Source organism: Exophiala xenobiotica, assembly GCF_000835505.1.
Source record: "Exophiala xenobiotica strain CBS 118157 unplaced genomic scaffold supercont1.5, whole genome shotgun sequence".
In the NCBI taxonomy this organism is placed as follows: Eukaryota; Fungi; Ascomycota; class Eurotiomycetes; order Chaetothyriales; family Herpotrichiellaceae; genus Exophiala; species Exophiala xenobiotica.
This window is the reverse complement of record NW_013562490.1, coordinates 3,056,781-3,074,089: the sequence shown is the minus strand read 5'-3', so window position 1 is coordinate 3,074,089 and position 17,309 is coordinate 3,056,781. Positions and strand designations below refer to the sequence as shown.

General features: G+C 51.9%; 7 protein-coding genes across 9 annotated transcripts; 6 read left to right on the top strand and 1 right to left on the bottom strand.

Moving 5' to 3' along the window:
* Positions 1-40: 40 nt before the first annotated feature.
* On the top strand, positions 41-2,226 carry PV05_08930 (uncharacterized protein). Its single transcript, XM_013458480.1, has 6 exons — positions 41-296; positions 359-574; positions 627-1,193; positions 1,245-1,518; positions 1,572-1,867; positions 1,920-2,226. Exons 1-6 carry the CDS (start codon positions 185-187, stop codon positions 2,057-2,059), a joined length of 1,605 nt encoding a protein of 534 aa, XP_013313934.1. The 5' UTR covers positions 41-184; the 3' UTR covers positions 2,060-2,226.
* On the bottom strand, positions 1,516-5,363 carry PV05_08929 (uncharacterized protein). Its single transcript, XM_013458479.1, has 6 exons — positions 5,110-5,363; positions 4,873-5,054; positions 4,393-4,811; positions 3,881-4,337; positions 3,806-3,831; positions 1,516-3,754 (listed from the first exon to the last, which is right to left on the bottom strand). Exons 1-6 carry the CDS (start codon positions 5,157-5,159, stop codon positions 2,246-2,248), a joined length of 2,643 nt encoding a protein of 880 aa, XP_013313933.1. The 5' UTR covers positions 5,160-5,363; the 3' UTR covers positions 1,516-2,245.
* A 341-nt stretch (positions 5,364-5,704) lies between these two features.
* On the top strand, positions 5,705-8,346 carry PV05_08928. Of its 2 annotated transcripts, XM_013458478.1 has the most exons (3): positions 5,705-6,068; positions 6,123-7,135; positions 7,196-8,346. In XM_013458478.1, the coding sequence occupies exons 1-3, from the start codon at positions 5,819-5,821 to the stop codon at positions 8,168-8,170; spliced, it is 2,238 nt and encodes a 745-aa protein (XP_013313932.1). In that variant the 5' UTR covers positions 5,705-5,818; the 3' UTR covers positions 8,171-8,346. The 2 variants fall into 2 exon arrangements, with proteins under 2 accessions (XP_013313932.1, XP_013313931.1); XM_013458477.1 differs by having other exon boundaries at positions 5,705-7,135.
* Positions 8,347-8,490: 144 nt separating this feature from the next.
* On the top strand, positions 8,491-9,318 carry PV05_08927 (the record flags this gene model as incomplete). Of its 2 annotated transcripts, XM_013458476.1 has the most annotated exons (3): positions 8,491-8,605; positions 8,656-9,106; positions 9,158-9,318. In XM_013458476.1, the coding sequence occupies exons 1-3, from the start codon at positions 8,519-8,521 to the stop codon at positions 9,316-9,318; spliced, it is 699 nt and encodes a 232-aa protein (XP_013313930.1). In that variant the 5' UTR covers positions 8,491-8,518. The 2 variants fall into 2 exon arrangements, with proteins under 2 accessions (XP_013313930.1, XP_013313929.1); XM_013458475.1 differs by having other exon boundaries at positions 8,491-9,106.
* A 663-nt stretch (positions 9,319-9,981) lies between these two features.
* PV05_08926 (uncharacterized protein) lies at positions 9,982-11,411 on the top strand (the record flags this gene model as incomplete). The annotated part of the gene is made up of 2 exons (XM_013458474.1): positions 9,982-11,295; positions 11,355-11,411. 2 exons carry the CDS (start codon positions 9,982-9,984, stop codon positions 11,409-11,411), a joined length of 1,371 nt encoding a protein of 456 aa, XP_013313928.1.
* A 986-nt stretch (positions 11,412-12,397) lies between these two features.
* On the top strand, positions 12,398-14,645 carry PV05_08925 (uncharacterized protein). Its single transcript, XM_013458473.1, has 4 exons — positions 12,398-12,534; positions 12,598-13,142; positions 13,343-14,301; positions 14,380-14,645. Exons 2-4 carry the CDS (start codon positions 12,694-12,696, stop codon positions 14,499-14,501), a joined length of 1,530 nt encoding a protein of 509 aa, XP_013313927.1. The 5' UTR covers positions 12,398-12,534; positions 12,598-12,693; the 3' UTR covers positions 14,502-14,645.
* A 340-nt stretch (positions 14,646-14,985) lies between these two features.
* On the top strand, positions 14,986-16,792 carry PV05_08924 (uncharacterized protein). The gene is made up of 5 exons (XM_013458472.1): positions 14,986-15,189; positions 15,296-15,425; positions 15,512-15,635; positions 15,713-16,158; positions 16,248-16,792. Exons 1-5 carry the CDS (start codon positions 15,049-15,051, stop codon positions 16,556-16,558), a joined length of 1,152 nt encoding a protein of 383 aa, XP_013313926.1. The 5' UTR covers positions 14,986-15,048; the 3' UTR covers positions 16,559-16,792.
* The last annotated feature ends 517 nt before the right edge of the window (positions 16,793-17,309 follow it).

The following is a 17,309-nucleotide window of genomic DNA, read 5'->3' as shown; positions in this document are numbered from 1 at the left end:
ATAACCTGAAGGCGTTCTAGAACCTTATCTTATCGACATCGTTCAGGTGGGCTATCAGACGATCCCTGACCTAGAACGTCCAACTGGGTATATAGTGAGCGGACTATTCGGTTCGTCTTCGATGCGGCACTGAAAACTTATCATACCTGAAGAGTCTCTTCTTGCTCAAGGCCACCATCTCAAAATGTCTGTTGTCAGGCGCGCACTGCGCAGGATCGAGCTCCCAGAAAATGAGCGTGGGGACCGCTGGAGCAATGAGGACATTCGGCCAGTACCGCTGGAGCGCCAAACTTGGGGTGAGGCTTGGACACATTATCAAGTTATCCTTTGGTGATGAAGCTGACCGCCGTTCCCACAGGACCCCTCCAGTTTGTCGAATTATGGTTTCTCATCAACCTGAACATGAGTACTTATCAGACGGGATCTTCGTTGCTGGCTTCTGGCATGACTTATTGGCAAGCCATCATTGTCATTCTGATCGGAAACGTCCTGGCAAGCACGTTCGCCGTGCTCAATTCGGTGTCAGGTGCTCAAAGCCATATCGGCTTCCCCATCGTTTGCAGAAGTGTTTGGGGTACGTGATGATTGCTTCCCTGCTGCAAATCCCATCTGACAATCCGTTGCAGGAATGTGGGGAGCATATTTCCCAATCCTCAATCGAATCCTGACATCAGTCACTTGGTATGGCGTCCAGGCAGTCATCGGAGGCAAGATGATATACATTTGCCTCCGCTCGATCTGGATGGATTTGGACACAAGAATCCCCAACACCCTGCCCGTGGGTATCGGTATCACGACTGCACAGTTTGTCGGATATGTGCTCTTCAACTTGCTCTGCTGCATATTCATCTGGTTCAGGCCTCAACAGCTCCGGCCATACTTCCATGGCGCTTCAGTCGTGGTAGGCATCACTCTGTTCTGCCTCCTTGGATGGGCAGTCGGTACAAGCAAAGGATACGGAAGCGTGTTTGATGCAAAGACCACCATCTCGTCCTCTGAATTGGGCTGGCAAATGAGTGCAGGTGTCATGTCTGTCATCGGCAGCATTGCATCAGGCATTCTTAACCAGAACGACTTCACCAGATTTGCCAAGCGCCCAAGCCATGTCACCTACACTCAGGCAGGTTCATTCATGATCACCAGCTCGCTTAATGCCATCATCGGTGTCATTGTCACCGCAGCCACACAGAAGCGTAAGTGTTGGGCTTTATACGTTTGAGCGGCCGAAGCTAACTGCGCTCCAGAATATGGAAATGGAACCGCTCTTTGGGATCCCAGCACATTGTTCATGGCAATGCAAGACCAGAACGGTTCAAGGGGCCGAGCTGCTGCGTTCTTCCTGGGTGTTGTCTTCATCCTCTCACAGCTTTCGATTAACGTCGTTGGCAACGTGTTGGCTGGTGGTCTTGATGTTGCGAGCGTATTCCCCAAGTATATCAACCTGCGACGGGGAGCGTACGTTCTCGCGGCAGCCAGTGTCCTTCCAAACCCTTGGCAGCAAATGTCTTCCGGAGGAACGTAAGTCAAGTCGCCAGCCCAGTGTTGAGGCGTATGCTGATATTTCAACCTAGCTTTTTGGCCGTCCTTTCAGCATATGCCGTCTTCTTGGGCCCTATGATCGGTCTCCTCTGCGTCCACTTCTACATCATCCAAAGCAGGCGCTTCCACATCCCCGACTTGTACGTGGGCTCAAAGAAGTCGTTGTACTGGTACTACTATGGCACCAACTGGCGGACAGTCGTGGCTTGGGTCTGCGCAGTTGTTCCTAGCATGCCTGGATTCGTCCACTCAGTCAACCCGTCGCTCAAGGTCGCAAAGGGTGCAACCCGCATATTTAGCCTGAGTTTCGTTTTTGGATTCGTCGTTGGTAAGTCTAGTTGCGTCCTAACGTCAGGCCTCTGCTAATGCGTCTCCTCCAGCTGCCCTCATTGCTTATTTGCTCCACTGGGCGTTCCCCTATCAATATCCTGATACCTCGATCATTGAAGGTGAAGAAGAACATGCAAGCTCTGAGTCGGACCAAGTCGATGCTGTCATTGAGGAGACTAAGAACAAATGAGGCTAAACAGTTTAGCGATACTCACGATATGATCAGTGTATGAAGGCAGGCGCGGAGATATAGCAATTTTGGACAAGATGGGCAAAGAATATGTTCGATAGCCGCCTGGTTGCAGTTCGATGAGAAATGCCTAGAATGAGAAGTGTTGCTGAGTCATGGGGCAAGCTTTTCTGCCATTCAATTGCTTCACAGATACTCGTGTTGATGCAGCCATTGCCGTACTTCCGGAACCGCTCTGGCAGTGTATGCTGCGTTCCTTTTGATGTTGTCTCTGGCAACTCGGAGTGGGTGAGCCAGGTCAGGTATCATTCTCGTTGCAAAGAACGCGGTAATGTCTTTCTCAATGGCCGGCTCGTCAAAACTGCTCAGACTGTTCTCAATGAACCAGTTGAGAGCGACGCTGTTGACGGACAGCCTCTCGTACACCGTCTCCCAATTTTGCTTCACATAATCCCAAAGTGCCGAGCCACACGGCCCGTTAGCCAATGCCATTCCGACGAAGTGGATGTTTTGCAGTGCGATATGACGGTCGGATAAGAAGGTGAAATCGAGCAGGTCCCGTGCCATTTCACGATGTGAGGTCCTTCCCATCGCTGCAATGCATATTTCACGGCCGTCGATCGAGTGATTCTCGATGTATTCGGCTTTGACATCCTGATATTCTTGTTCACCTCCTTTCTCGACTGACACTCCAAAGATTGGTGTCTGGAGATTGCGATTGATGGAGTTACGATTGTCGTTCTTCCAGTCGCGGAACCTTTGATTGATCTGACATAGGACGCTCTCGTCGTCTGCCATACTAGCGACTTGGATTAGGATCTTCTCAAGTTCTCCTTTGACGTAGCTGTCGGGACATCCTGTCCAGCTAATCTCGTGTTTAACTTCGTCAACTAGATTGCGAATGTAGGCCTTGATGGCCGCCGCGGTCTCGACATCCTTAGAAACTGCTGACAGCACCATCGACATGGACTTCTTGATCTGAGACCAGACAAAACAGTCCCTCTCATGCTTGAAGACAAGAAGCAAAGACAGTAGCTCTCCCGAAGACTTCAACCCCACGAGAACGAGGAAGCGCATGTCGCTGATGATTCCAACTTTGTCCTCTGTTGATAATTTTGAATGCACTGGACGAAGCGACACAAGGTACTCCAAAGGATATTGAGTGCGGTAAAAGCCAGCGTGGTTGTGGTTGACCTTTGAAACAGCGCCAGTCTGCTTGATTGAGCCAGACTTTGTAGCTAGCATGTTGCATGTAGCTGCAGAGAGAGTCGTCTCCAGGCCGAGCGGTATATACCAAAGTGTATCTGCTGGGTGTTGCATCTCACTTGTGCAGGGCCTCTGGGCCAATTTGAGTCCGTCCGGCGTTGGGTCGACATTCAATAATGGAAATCCTGCTTGATGTATCCAAGAACCCATCATTTCCTCCACCCCCAGGCCAGATGCCTGCGACAAGGCAGACCAAAGGTCGTCAGAAGTTGCGTTCCCGTACAAGCGGCTCCCGAGGTAGGCTTTGATGCCCTTCAGAAATGTGCTTTCGCCCAGGTGGCTTACCAACATCCGGATGACAGAGCTACCTTTACAATAACTGATGCTGTCGAACATCTGGTGTACTTCAGCGTCATTCTTGACGTCTGTCTGAATTGGATGAGAGGCCTCCAAGCTGTCAAGCGCGAATGCATCTTCCATGGCTTCGTCCTACTTCTAGTCAGCGAATCTTGGGTGAAGCTGAGAGACCCTCGTGCTTACCACAAACTGACCCCAGATATTCCATTCTGCAAATGTCAGTTGGGCTTGCCAAAGGGAGTGCTAATATCAACTTACCTGGATGAAGGTGATCCACGGCGAAAAATCCTGCCCATGTAGCAAACCCTTCATTCAACCACAGTTCAGTCCAACCGCTCATCGTGACGAGATTTCCGAACCATTGGTGTGCAAGTTCATGTGCGATCACATAAGAAGCTTTAGACATGAGTCTGTTGTCCGACGTGAGCGGGTCAAATAGTATTTTCGTAGCTTTATACGTAATAAGGCCCCAATTTTCCATGGCCCCGGATATGAACTCGTGGACAACAAGGTGATCGCACTTCGGCAACGGGTAATCTACCCCGAAGCGCTCGCTGAAGAAGTCGAGAGCATCACAAGCATCTCGCAGGGCAAATTGGGCGTACTGTGTAAGTCCTTTAGTAGTATAGATTCTCACTGGAATCTTCTTGCCACTGTAAGTCCTTTCGGTGAGGGCTTCGATGTATTCGAAATCTCCCACAGCCCATGCCAGAAGCTGAAACGAAAGGCGGATTAGTTGAATAACCACATGTAGAGATGGGGAGACTTACATAAGTGCTCATCACCGGGGACTTCTCGAAGCATACTACTTTCAGTCCCTTCTTTGATCCTGGACGCCGAGACTTTTCAGGCATGTTGCTCAGCGCGGTCAATCCATCAGGCACTTCAAGTTCCAGCTCAAAGGTCGCTTTCAAGTGAGGCTCATCGAAACATGGGAAAGCCTTCCTCGCGTCACAGGGCTCGAAATGAGTCGTCAATAGATAGCAATCGGCTCCAAATCGCACTGACGCTGCGTCTATATCGTCGTGAGGCGAATATTTGGCCCTGTAAAAGCCGGTCATGGACCGATCGATCTTGCCTTTGAACGAGACCAGCAACTGAACATGGCCTTTTGGGAGAAATTCTGGAAAGCTGATCTTAACATTCTTGTCATCCTGGTTCAATGCTATAGACGAGGCACTGCAGGTCACTAGTAGGCTGGTCAGCGTTTATAGAGACGGAGAAGAAGAAGGAGCCTTGATTGAGCATACCGAGAGGGCTGTCACAGCGCAGCCTGATCTCAGCATGGAAGATCTCGAGCTCGTCACAATGCAGAACAATAGTGTCTGCTGAGAGCGATATGTCTGCATCGATAATCACCTGTCCTCCATAAGTCCATCCACCTCCGAATTCGATATCGAAAATGGAGACATGGTAGTTGGACGGTGTTATGCTGAAAGGTTCCAATCAGTGTCAGGGACTGTTCACAATATCCAGAGTCCACTCACGTCTGAGCCAGCTGTTTGGAGATCTTGTTGGTATCCCATTCCTGCAACATGGTGCTCTGACATCAATCGACGTGCTGAGGGCTCAGGGCTGGTTTGCTATTGCCACAAGGAATCGAAGGCGCCCATGAGGAGCACTCCTTAGCTCCCGTGGAATCGGACCCATTATTGTCATGAGAGTCGGCCAAGTATACTCGGCCAAGGTTGCCATCCTGGAGAAGTCAAATATGGCCCACTGTTGTCGCGTAGAAGTCGTGCCGTAATCATGTTCGGAAGATAAGAGTTGCTAGACGACAAAACGGGTTCTATGCATTCTCCGGTTATCGACGGCTGCCCAAGCTTGGCGCCATCAGGCGCTATCAGGCGCTATCAGGCGCTGCGAGTTCACCTTTCCAGCCCCATTATGGGCCCATCATGCCCCCAGTCCAGCTACTTCGGCAATCCGGTAGGCAGGACTAAGCCTGGCGGGCCTGGAAGCCCGTGGTCACTAGCCTGTCTTCTGGGCCGTTAAGCTCTGGGTCTGATGGGCTCTTTGCCGATAAGAAGCCGCTTAGTGACTCCCGCAAAGCCCCCCGACGCCGTTGATAAGGATGTCCTGATTCTCCGTCGCCGACGCCTTCCAGGCCTCGGCATTTCATCCTGTTATCCTGCACCTGCACCTGCACCTGCACCTTTCACAGCACAAATGTGATGAGAGCAAGACGTCCTCCTAATGCCCGCTGTGAGGCAGCCAAAGGCGCGGTCCCGGACTTTCACCGCGTGCCTTACATGTCGTGCGCGCAAAGTCAAATGTGATCTCGAGAGTCCAAGTTGCCGAAACTGTCTCAAATTGGGCATTTCGTGCCCGGGTTATGGAATTCAGCTACAGTGGTTAACGCCGTGGCAGCCAGCGGGACATCAGCAGCCCAATACTGTGATCGATGGTCTCGAAGTCCGCCGTGCTCGAACAAACATCTTTGGTGGTATGTAATATCCAGGCCTCTCGCGACCTGAACACTGCCTAAAGATCGTTGTAGCTCGGACCGGGCTCCAATTCTCCAATGACCTGATTCGGCAACTGGCAGAATCAAGCTGTTCCACGCAGCTTGACCAGTTGCTTGAGGGACTCGACGAACGGGCTGTAGCAGATGAAAGCTGCTTCGACAATGGACAAGACTGGCATCTAATCGATGGTCCATTTTCAGTCTTTTATCTTGTCCCAGTGGTGGAAACCGGCGGGCACGGCTCAAACATGCGAAGGCCCTCGGCGTTGTGTTCGCCCAGCATCGACTACAACGCAGCAGAATGGCCTATAAGCGACGACTGGTTCTCCTTGGTGCCGAGCGATGCCTTCCAGGCACAGGTGTCGGTTTCTGAATCTCCTATGGTCAGCTCTGCTTATGGATTTACCAACGGCGATGGTGCTTCATTCCTCGGACCAAAAGACTCCTTCGTGTCTCCAATGGACTTTCACATCGGGCTTACGCCGCTTGGTGAGCTTCCCGATTTCAATGCTACATTTGGCAATCTCACTACGCCGAAGCCAATTTTCACATCGACTTACCCCTACGGACATCCCACGGCCGCTTCCTTGCCCAATGGTTCACCCTATCTACCTTCTAACGTGCGATTCCTGTTGTCTCACTATACGAACCACGTCATCGACTCGTTGTCACCCTTGCCCCAAATGAAGGCTCCTTGGAGAGGTATTCATGTCCCGTGCGCGTTGACCGCATACGGGGAACTCGACATTGCCGGTCAGTCAGGTTTGGCACGTGTGTCTCTGTTGTACAGTCTGCTTTCTCTAACGTGCTACCATCTGAGCTCCCTCCATGAGCTGTCCTCGTCATACAAACAAGCTGTGGATCAGACGACAAGCTCGATGGAACAAGCGCCGAATGCACAACATTGGAGCTCTCAGGGTTCCAAATTCCGGGACATAGCTCGTACTGCGTTCCGTAAATGCCTACAGACAATGGGTTCCGACCCAGCAGTGAAGGTGAAATACAAGGAGCTGTTCGTTAGCGCAATGAGTCTGATATGCACCGGAGTATGCCGCCGCCGTCTGACTTCGTATTCGCAACACTTCAGATGCTGACAGTTGCCATAGATCATTAGTGGAGACCCGTGGGATTCACGCTTCTTCATTCTCCAATGCGAAGACATTGTCAACAAGATTGGGCGAACTAAACAGCGATTCTCAAATAAGGCTTTATCACTCCATCGGATTTTTTCGTACATCCGTATCATTGAACAAACTACCTTCGTCCAGACAAGGGATCAGTACCTGGAAACACTGGACAAGCATGCTCTGTTCCCAGAACAGCTCGAGCTGGTCAAGCAGATTCCAGAGCACGCTTTCTCTCACTCAGCGACAGAGGCCTCAAATCTTCAGACCATGTCCGATCTCGGATTGACCGGACCTGAGGAAGAAACCTTCTACGAGCTCTACGGCATGCCGGGCTCACTGTTGCGGCTCATTGCAAGGACAAACAATGTCATTGCTGAACTTGACCCTCCTGGGCTGCACGGGACCTCCCAGCCAGCCATGCCATCTCACCTGATGGCAGCTGCTTCAATGCTGGAAAGTGATATTTGCAGATTCGAGTTTAGAAGCACCAATGGTGCGAGCACGGCGTCTATGGATACGAGCACTGATATCACCAAAGTCGTCGACGCTCCTCGGGCTATGCGCTCCCACATTGCGACTGCAATGCACCACGCGTTATTGGTGTACTTCTTCAGATTTGTGCGAGGCACCAATCCTATTATATTGCAACACTACGTCGAGAAAATCCTGAGCAACCTCGAATACCACCAAGAGAGCAAGGGCCGTTATTTCTCGGGGGCACGACTGGGAACAACTGTATGGCCGAGCTTCATCGCTGCCTGCGAGGCACTGGGTGAGAATCTACGTCGTCGTGCTGTAGTCTGCATGAGGCATGCCGCTTGGGCCGGATTTAAAAATGCTGAAGCCGCCGAAGTGGTTGCACGCGAGGTCTGGCGGAGGCGCGATGCGGGAGAGAATGATGTCTCGTGGAGCACCGTTCTTCGCGAAAGTCGGACAATTCTGCTATTGACTTGATATGCAACGGCCAGCCTGAATGGCACGTTTGTTGGCTGTTTGGCTCGATTACAATCTTAGTTTGTAGTCTTGCAAGCGCTTTCGTAAATCAAGATCAACAACTTATGTTAGCCAGTTGACAAGCTGTGTTCTGTGTTGTAGAAAACATAGAGGTCAACCGAGGCTTTACAGTAAAGACATATCACCTGGTTGACTTGTTATCATGGTAATATCAAGTACCTTACGGAGTAGCTAGTGAGGCTGACGAGGCCAATAAGGCTGGTGTCTTCGCCGCCGACGTTCTCCCGATCCCTCCCACCCTCTTCAGTTTTCCGGTTTGGCTTCTGCTTGCTGTTTGGGGTTTGCTTTATGCAGACACAAACCCCAGGAGATCCGCCATCTTGCTTGCTCATAATAAACAACTGCTACACCTCTTCATTATGGCCGACGATCAGCGTGAGACTGCCACCTCATCACCTCCCACCACCAATACTGACAGGAAAGAGCGAGAAGCATCTCGTGGCGAAGGCCGCCATAGAAGCAGGTCACCCCGCGGAGACCGAGACAGACGTGAGGACCGATCTCGGCGTAAAGACGCTGGTTTCAAGTGGAAAGAGAAGCGCCGCGACGATGACGAGAGTAGACGAGACCGCGATGCGGGCTTGCAGCGAGGCTACAGAGACCATTACCGACCACGGTCCAGGTCCAGATCACCACCTGCGAGAAGGTCATCTCCGAGAAGATCATCTCCGAGAAGATCATCTCCGAGAAGAGACGAGAGGGATAGCTATAAGGTTGAAGATCGCAGGGACCGACCACGTGAGGACAAGGATAGAAAAGAGAAGAAGGAGAAGAAACCTGCGCCTGCTGTGCCTACACAACCCATGATCATCGTCTATGTGAATGACAGACTTGGAACGAAAAAGGCAATCCCTTGTTACCCCACGGATCCTATCAGTGAGTTGACGAGATGCATGGACATAGTTGAGATGCTGACACTTGTCACAGAGGACTTCAAAGTCATCGTGGCCTCAATGATCGGACGACAGCCCCACGAAATCCTTCTCAAGAGACAAGGCGAACGGCCGTTCAAGGACCAGCTGACTCTACAAGACTATGGAGTGAGCAACAACGTCCAGCTGGATCTTGAGGTTGATACCGGCGACTGAAGGGAAGGCGACAGGCCGGAAACTAATACTGCTGAAAAACAAAACGGGCAGTACCTCGTACTGGTGCTGGTGTTCTGAGCAGACACTTCGCAGGATACATGATGAGATGCTATGAGGTATATTCCTGCCTTCGCTGCGTCTTGATCCGGCATTGCTACGAGGAACCTATGTTCGTCTCTTGGGTTGCCCGACTGCCACAGGCTGCCACAGGCTAACTCACCTGTTGATCAGGTACATGAGAGACGGTGGATGATTCTGTTTCACTTCAAGTTCTCACGAATCACCAAATCACAGGCTGTGACGCAATTTTGCCTGTGTGGAATTTTTAGAGCCACTACCTTACCAATATTTCTGAATGAGGAAGGTGGGGCGAATCAAAAGATTCTCGAGCGCAACTGTTCTGCATCTTGTAGTCTCACTTTCACTTCATCATGTCGACAAAAGCGACTAGGGTCTCATGCCCGTTCAAGGCACTGACTATACATCTCTCAGAATATGAACGTCTAGGTCGACTTTCCTGACTTTATTCCCTTCGAAGCCTCCCTTGCGAAACCCCCGAACCAACCATTCCTCTACCTTTCCTCTACCTTTCCTCTACCTCGTGCACAGTCACAACTCTACCTGACTACCTCACTACCTCCCAACCTCACGCCGATCGACACCATGGTCAGAAACATCGTCGTTCTTGGTGGCTCCGCCCATCCAACTTTGACAGAGACAATCTGCGAAGTCCTCGGCATAGAGCAAGGCCAAGCTCTTTTCTCGAAATTCTCTGTCGGAGAAACCCGAGTTGAGATCGGCGAGTCTGTCAGAGGAAAAGATGTATATATCATACAGTCGGGTGGTGGAAAAGTGAATGACCACTTCATCGAACTGCTCATCGCCATCTCGGCATGTAAGACTGCTTCGGCTAAGAAAGTCACCGCCGTCCTTCCGCTGTTCCCCTACTCTCGACAATCCGATGTGCCCTACAACAAGAGCGGTGCACCTCTGGTCAAGGCCGCAAACATGACAAACAAGCTGGTGCCAGACGGAAATGGCTATACCTTTGACAGTATTCCACCAACTCCTCATCCGGACAAACCCGAGAGTAATGGCCTTCCCAACGGGCATTCACTGCACAAAGCGGCCTCCAAAACAGAACTGGACAGCAATGTGGAAAACAGCCCTACATATCAAGCTCGCTTCAGTCACTACCGCGATTCAAGCTCGCAGTCAAAGACTGGACCCGAGTACTTCTTAAGCCCTCGAAAACGCGGAGACTCGAATGCTTCCATGACCAATGGTGTTGCCAACCACGATTTTGCAACAACCTCCAACAAAACCGAGAACAAGATCGACGCGCCGGAGAACTTCAAGCCTCGCCCCGGCTATCGACAATGGGTTGCACAAGCCGGTACTCTCGTGGCAGATCTTCTTACCTGCGCCGGCGCTGACCACATCATCACAATGGACTTGCACGATCCTCAGTACCAGGGCTTTTTCGACATTCCGGTTGACAATCTCTACGGCCGGCCATTGCTCAAAAAATATATTCAGCAGAACATCCCTGACTACAAGAACGGTGTTGTTGTCAGTCCCGATGCTGGCGGTGCCAAACGAGCCACTGCCATTGCCGACGCCCTGGGTATGGAGTTCGCGCTTATTCACAAGGAAAGACGACCCACCAAGATTACAGATCGACAAAACGCTACCATGATGTTGGTTGGCGATGTCACCAACAGGGTTGCCATTCTCATCGATGACTTAGCAGACACCAGCAACACAATCACTCGAGCAGCTAAGCTGCTGAAGAAGGAAGGCGCCAGCAAAGTCTACGCACTGGTCACCCACGGAGTGCTCAGCGGTGATGCCATCGATAGAATCAACGCTAGTGCTCTTGACACGGTCATTGTCACAAATACAGTTGATCAACAAGATCATTGTAAGCGGTGTCCCAAGCTTGAAGTGCTTGAGGTTGGGCATGTCTTTGCCGAGGTGAGTTTTCGTCAACTTCCAAGCTGTTTCGAGGAATGTCCACTGACGCAGTCTTGTAGGCTATTCGACGAGTTCACTATGGCGAGAGTATCAGTGTGCTTTTCCAGTACGACTAGAAGAGAGGTTGAAGACTAGATCGACGAATGGAGTTTCGACATTTCCGAAGCCGTGTTTCCAGATGCCAGAAGCCGATCTCGTTGCAAACCAAAGAACCCGAAATCATCCGAGATCGACCCCGTCAGCCATGTTCGAGTGCCATATCCACGACCTTCCGGCTTGCCTCAGCTGCAACACCTATTTCGTTCGACTTTGCAGATTAGTCGAATGCCATATATTGCAAGAGGCAGAGGCAGTCACGAACACGACAAAACACCAAAAACAGCATCAAAACCCCAGAACCCAACAAAGAAGTGCCTTGGACCAAGTGCTGGAGAGGTCTTCCATCCACGAACGGCGTTACAAGGAAAGGACCTTTTGCATTTGCCATCGAAAAGATCTTACCAGAAATCTTGCATCCTGGGAGGTTCAACTGTTTGATTTCTTCGATACACTGCTTGCTGCCATTCCGAGGGCGACGCGCCCGCTACATACCGCTGCCGTTGATTACATCTGGTACAGAACGATGACAGTCGGATTGCAGGGTGTCTACGAGATATAGATCAGTCTCAGGTAGAACTAATACAAGATATCGCCTGAAGCTCCTCGTGGTTTCCCCACACGCATCTACCCACAGCACTTGCTGTGCTCGAGGTGTACTTCGGCTCATAACAAGCTGACCATGTCAACATGACGGTGTACTAACTACTGCTGCATACTTGACCGGAGCCTCAGCCACTGGGTCAGTGAGGCGTGCATTAACCGACAAGCACCATTTTCGGACATCAGCATCCAGGATTCCCCATGTGTTTCTGTTTGCTACATGAATACGAATTGAGGTCACACAGTCCCCCGATCCTTGTGAAACTCTTTCTCCAGGTGGTGGGGTCGGAACTGGTAGTGGGGTCAAACTCCTGCGTCGTAGTATTGCTGACCAACCGTCGTGGTGGAGTTACCGGTGTCAGGGCAGAACGTGCATCTGGGTGCTGACATGAGGCCGTTGCATGATGATCGTGAACTACTCTGCAATTCCATGAATGTGTAGCGATGCTAGTAGTGGTGTCACTCTCGCAGTGCTGATATCGATTACAATAAGCCCGCTCTTGGCTTGCTGGCCTCACTGTCGCCGAGGCGCTACCTAAGGTAGGTACTATCAGACCGACCCCAATTGGGGTTGCTAGGCATATCTCACCTTTTATCCCGTAGTGCTTTCGTCTTTGCTTTGCAGACGGACGTCTTCACCGAAAAGTCTACGGTAAAGCCTACGGTATCTCACAGCAAGGAAGCAGCACAAATACTAGTATGGGCTCCCTATCACCCTCGCCCAAGGGCAGCATAACTCCATCTGATATCGACACCCTCCGCTCCCTGCTGTCAGGCACCTCGGCCACGCTCCTCACCCCCAACGACGGGGCGTCGTACGAAGCGAGCATACGCCGCTGGTCCAGAGCCGCCGAGAAACCCGCTGGCCTCGTCCTTGTCCCTGCGAGTGCCGAGGAAGTGTCCATCGCGCTCAAGTATGCTGGTGCCCAGAACCTCGACCTCGCGGTCAAAGGTGGCGGGCATTCGACGGCCGGTGTGAGCAGTACGAACGGAGGTTTACTTGTTGACCTCAATGCGAAGATGCGCAATGTCGAGGTCGACCTGGATCGGAAGTTGTTCAAGGTCCAGGGCGGTGCGACGTGGGGGGATGTCGACCAGGCGGGAGTAAAGCACGGGCTTGCGACGGTTGGAGGGACCGTGGCTGATACGTAAGTTTTCCTTTGCCTTTATCGAGATTTCCCATGCGAAAAGAGAAAGACCGAGCGTTTATGGCGGCGAGGCTGCGAGATGGTGTTTGTGAGCGTCGGCTTCAGCTTTTCTGAAAATGAAATGAAACGATGTAGCTTTTCTGTTCGGTTCGGTTCGGTCTGGGGTTCTGTGGGCTGACACAACATCATCAACATAACAGAGGCGTGGGCGGATTGGTTCTGGGTGGCGGGTACGGATGGCTCAGTGGACAACATGGCTTGTCGATTGACTGCCTTGTGGAGGCCACGGTCGTTCTTGCGACTGGAGAGATTGTCAAGGCCAGTGAAACGGAGAATCCGGATCTTTTCTGGGCGCTGCGAGGGGCTGGACAGAATTTCGGCGCGGTCACGGAATTCGTCCTGAAGGCGTTCGACCAGGGTGATGTTTGGGCCGGGTTGCTGATCTTCCCGCCCGTTCCGGAGTTGATTGAGAAGATTGTCGACGCTACGAACGAGTTGTACACGCCCGATGAGGTTTCTGGGAAGGGGGAGGGGAAGGGGAAAACGAAAGTCGCGGGCCATGGTGCTGGGGGCATTGCCATCGCCCGGCCTCCCCCGGCGGGTGGGCAGGTCATGATACTCGTGTCGATTATCTATTTCGGAACGGCAGAGGAGGCGAAGAGCATATACAAACCCCTTTATGATCTCGAGCCGGTCGTGGATACGACGGCCATGGTGCCGTATCCGACGGTCAACACGATCCTGGCGCCGCCGATCGGTCTGAGAGCGAGCATGAAGGGCGCGGCGTTCTCGATGCCGATCAGGACCGGGTTTGTGATGGAGGTGCTAGATAACTATGTCAAGTTCACCGAAGGGAATGACGATACGCATGTCAGTTTGATCTTGTGGGAGATTTATGATCCGGCGCAAGTGGTCGCGAGGGAGGAAGAGGGACAGGGTGGCAGTTTCGCGAATCGAGGGTGGCATCTTAACGGGTTGATCTGTCCGCTTTGGACTAAGACGGAGAATGATCAGGTCTGTCGGCAGTGGGCCAGGGAGATCAACGAGATGTTCAAGAAGGAGTTGGAGGCGCAGGGGAAGGAGACGGGGAGAGGTGTGGACGGTGGTGTTGGGTTGAGAGGGAAGAAGGGAGCTGTTTTGCTCTATGGGAATTATGATCGTAAGTGTTCCTGTCCTGTCCTGCTGGTCGTGAATTCAAGGGACGGCTCTTAACGAAGGTTAACAACGCATGACACAGAGTATGATGAGAGATCGAGAGATATCTTTGGCGAGAACTATGCTCGGCTTCAGGCGTTGAAGGCCCGGTACGATCCGACGAACATGTTCGACAAATTGTTTGCTATCGTGCCACAGGCTTGATGGTGATGGTACGGAGGTCGCTGCATTGGACGTAGAGTGGTCAGTGGGAATTGACGAAGACTTGATCGATGTTTATAGTATCACAGCATTTCAGGTTGTAGATGAGAGGTGTGTCTGCCTGCAACAAAGTCCATCGTCCCTTCAGTCCGATCGATGCTTTTATCTCCGTTCGCACGTCGATATTCGGCCCCGAAGCTACAGAAGTAGTACAATGCTCGAGATCAGTTTACAGCCTGAATAGCGGTGGTGACTCCTACACGACGTTTACAATGAAAGAATGCTCCCTTGGCCGATATATCCGAACTGGCCGCCTTCGCTCGGTCGAAGCAGGTCGGGTTGTTGTCCAGGCAGACACGTTTTCTCGCGCTTCGAGAGGTAGACCGGACAGTCCGTGGGCGTTGTGGACCACAGGGACTATGGGTCGACATGACATATATAAAGAACAGTAGAGACACAAATAAAACAGTCGTTCTTGTTGTTATACTATTACTCTCGGCCTTGCATCTTCTCGAGCCTACTAGTAGTCTGATCTGGCAGGCCGACCAGGATGGACTCCATCATCTCTCAAATCCGTTCGTTAGCAGAAGCCGCCGACGAGGCTGGCAGGCATAGCATCCTCGATGCTCTTCAACTCCTCCAATCTCAACTGGAGACACCGATGGACGTCCTCATGAAGTTGTACAATTCGGTAAGCCGAAATTTCCGTGGAAGCGGAAAATGGCATTCGTGCCAGCGCTGGTATACCATCTACAGTTTAGAACCCCTCGCTAATCGGTTTACACCACTTGTTCCAGCACGTTCAAACGGCCGTTATCTACGTGGCAGTCCAACTCGGCTTGTTCAAGCACCTCGCCGCAGACCCTTCATCGACCATTACCGTTGCTCAACTCGCCGATAAAACAGGCGCATCCCCACAACTGCTTCGTGAGTCTGATTTGAACTTCTTACGGCGTGCCCCCTGCCGCGTGCCCCTGCCTTGGGTGTCTAACTTCAACTCCTCCTCGTTCTAGAGCGAATCCTCCGTTACCTGTCTTCCACGGCATTCATCTCCAACCCTTCGCCGGACCATTACCAAGCCACCCAAGCAACACAATTTGTTGCTAGCCCCGTGGCTGATGCCGGTATGATTCATGCGTAAGTTCGTTGGCTTCCTTGTTTGCTCTCTGGCCGTTTCCATTGCACGCCTTGTTGAAATGGCCTAACCATGTCAGCTTCGACACATGCGGCCCCGCCACCAACGCTCTCCCGTCCTTCCTCGCCGACAACAACTATTCAGACATCACGTCTAACACGCACACTCCCTTCCAGAAGGGCCACAATACCGACCTGAGCGCGTTCCAATGGCTGGCGCAGCATCCCAAGAACTTCCACGCCTTGCAGGTAGTCATGACGGCATTGCAGTCTGCGGACTGGCTCAATGATTTGGACGTCCTCGACCAAGCCGCCACCAAAGTCGTGCAAGGATCGGAGAAAAAGCCATTCTTTGTCGACGTTGGTGGCGGCCATGGCCATCAGTGCAAGCAAGTGCTCGAAAAATTCCCGAATCTGCACGGGAGTCTTGTCCTGCAAGACCTGGCCCAGGCAGTCGATAAATTGCCGCCCATCGACGGTGTCAAGGTCATGGCGCAGAATTTCTTCGAGAAGCAAGCTGTGCAGGGTAAGTCTTTCGTCTCCGTCTCTGTCTTACCTTTTGGTTTCGCCTGTCCTAAGGCGCATACGTATAGCAAGACTGACGGGGCGTCGTAGGCGCCAAATTTTACTACCTCCGTCGGATAATGCACGACTGGCCTGATGCCGAGTGCCTCACGATCCTGTCCCAGCTGGCCGAAGCGATGGACGGGGACTCGCGGATATTAATGGATGAAGTGGTCCTTCCAGACGCGAATGTGCCGTGGCAAGCGGCGATGCAGGATATATCGATGAACATCCAGTTCGGCGGCAAGGAGCGCACGCGGAGCGAGTGGCATAGTTTGATTGAGAAGTCGGGATTGGAGGTGGCTGATGTAAGGACATATAACGTTTCGTCGTGTGCTTCGGTGATTGTGCTGGAGAAGTAAGTAGAGATCAAACGCCAGTCGAGGGGTCTCGCTGTTGATTGATGTTGTTGGTTAGATAGATACCCACCTCACTTGTGGCCGTGCTGTTCTCGGTGACGGCGGCGTGTACTTCGTACTAGAGCAGTAGTTATCCCATCTCAACATGGAATGTGACTGGAGCGAAGAGTTCAAGCTGAATTCGGTGGTACATGAATGAATTCCTTACCTACCGGGTATCATATCATGTCATGGATAGCTGGATGCTTTGGGAGTGTACGAGTATCGTCAAGCGAGTCTGGTCGTACAGAGTCCGGACATTGAATTGCCAAGGTGAAGCTTGATGACAAAGACAGCTGGGTTCTGTGTGCACGTGACAAGGGTGCGCGCGTCGAGGGCTTCTGGAAATTGACATGGGTCTTTAGGTGGTCACGGGTGGTTCCTGGGTGGTCCTTGGGGTGGTCTTGGGGGTTCTTGCTTTAGCCCTGATAGGCGCTAAGCTGTAATTGGTGCCGCTTGATGATTGATTGTCTTAGGCATGGCGCGTCACGTTCCGCCGCCGGAAACTACAGAGACAGAAGCGATTTGGCACCCGCTGCCAGTTTCCTGCGCGTGCACCGTCCACCACCATCTGCGTCTGCATGTTGTGCTACATCAACTTTGCATACACAACCCCTATACCCTGTCAAAATTCTTCGAACTCGACAGTCGATTCAGACCTCAATATTGTCGCCAACACTGCAGCTCATGATCCGTTCCCACTCCGCCAATCGAT

What these genes read in the sequence shown, in the direction of transcription:
- PV05_08928 (XM_013458478.1), top strand. Translation starts at nt 5,819, where the DNA reads ATGCCCGCTGTGAGGCAGCCAAAGGCGCGGTCCCGGACTTTCACCGCG. An exon ending in TCGAACAAACATCTTTGGTG is followed by an intron (nt 6,069 to 6,122) that starts GTATGTAATATC and finishes AGATCGTTGTAG; the next exon opens with CTCGGACCGGGCTCCAATTC. An exon ending in TGAGTCTGATATGCACCGGA is followed by an intron (nt 7,136 to 7,195) that starts GTATGCCGCCGC and finishes CAGTTGCCATAG; the next exon opens with ATCATTAGTGGAGACCCGTG.
- PV05_08930 (XM_013458480.1), top strand. Translation starts at nt 185, where the DNA reads ATGTCTGTTGTCAGGCGCGCACTGCGCAGGATCGAGCTCCCAGAAAAT. An exon ending in GCTGGAGCGCCAAACTTGGG is followed by an intron (nt 297 to 358) that starts GTGAGGCTTGGA and finishes CCGTTCCCACAG; the next exon opens with GACCCCTCCAGTTTGTCGAA. An exon ending in CAAATGTCTTCCGGAGGAAC is followed by an intron (nt 1,519 to 1,571) that starts GTAAGTCAAGTC and finishes ATTTCAACCTAG; the next exon opens with CTTTTTGGCCGTCCTTTCAG.
- PV05_08925 (XM_013458473.1), top strand. Translation starts at nt 12,694, where the DNA reads ATGGGCTCCCTATCACCCTCGCCCAAGGGCAGCATAACTCCATCTGAT. An exon ending in GGAGGGACCGTGGCTGATAC is followed by an intron (nt 13,143 to 13,342) that starts GTAAGTTTTCCT and finishes TCAACATAACAG; the next exon opens with AGGCGTGGGCGGATTGGTTC. An exon ending in GCTCTATGGGAATTATGATC is followed by an intron (nt 14,302 to 14,379) that starts GTAAGTGTTCCT and finishes CGCATGACACAG; the next exon opens with AGTATGATGAGAGATCGAGA.
- PV05_08929 (XM_013458479.1), bottom strand. Translation starts at nt 5,159, where the DNA reads ATGTTGCAGGAATGGGATACCAACAAGATCTCCAAACAGCTGGCTCAG. An exon ending in TCCAAACAGCTGGCTCAGAC is followed by an intron (nt 5,055 to 5,109) that starts GTGAGTGGACTC and finishes GGAACCTTTCAG; the next exon opens with CATAACACCGTCCAACTACC. An exon ending in CCCCGGTGATGAGCACTTAT is followed by an intron (nt 4,338 to 4,392) that starts GTAAGTCTCCCC and finishes CTTTCGTTTCAG; the next exon opens with CTTCTGGCATGGGCTGTGGG.
- PV05_08924 (XM_013458472.1), top strand. Translation starts at nt 15,049, where the DNA reads ATGGACTCCATCATCTCTCAAATCCGTTCGTTAGCAGAAGCCGCCGAC. An exon ending in TCATGAAGTTGTACAATTCG is followed by an intron (nt 15,190 to 15,295) that starts GTAAGCCGAAAT and finishes CACTTGTTCCAG; the next exon opens with CACGTTCAAACGGCCGTTAT. An exon ending in CGAGAAGCAAGCTGTGCAGG is followed by an intron (nt 16,159 to 16,247) that starts GTAAGTCTTTCG and finishes GGGGCGTCGTAG; the next exon opens with GCGCCAAATTTTACTACCTC.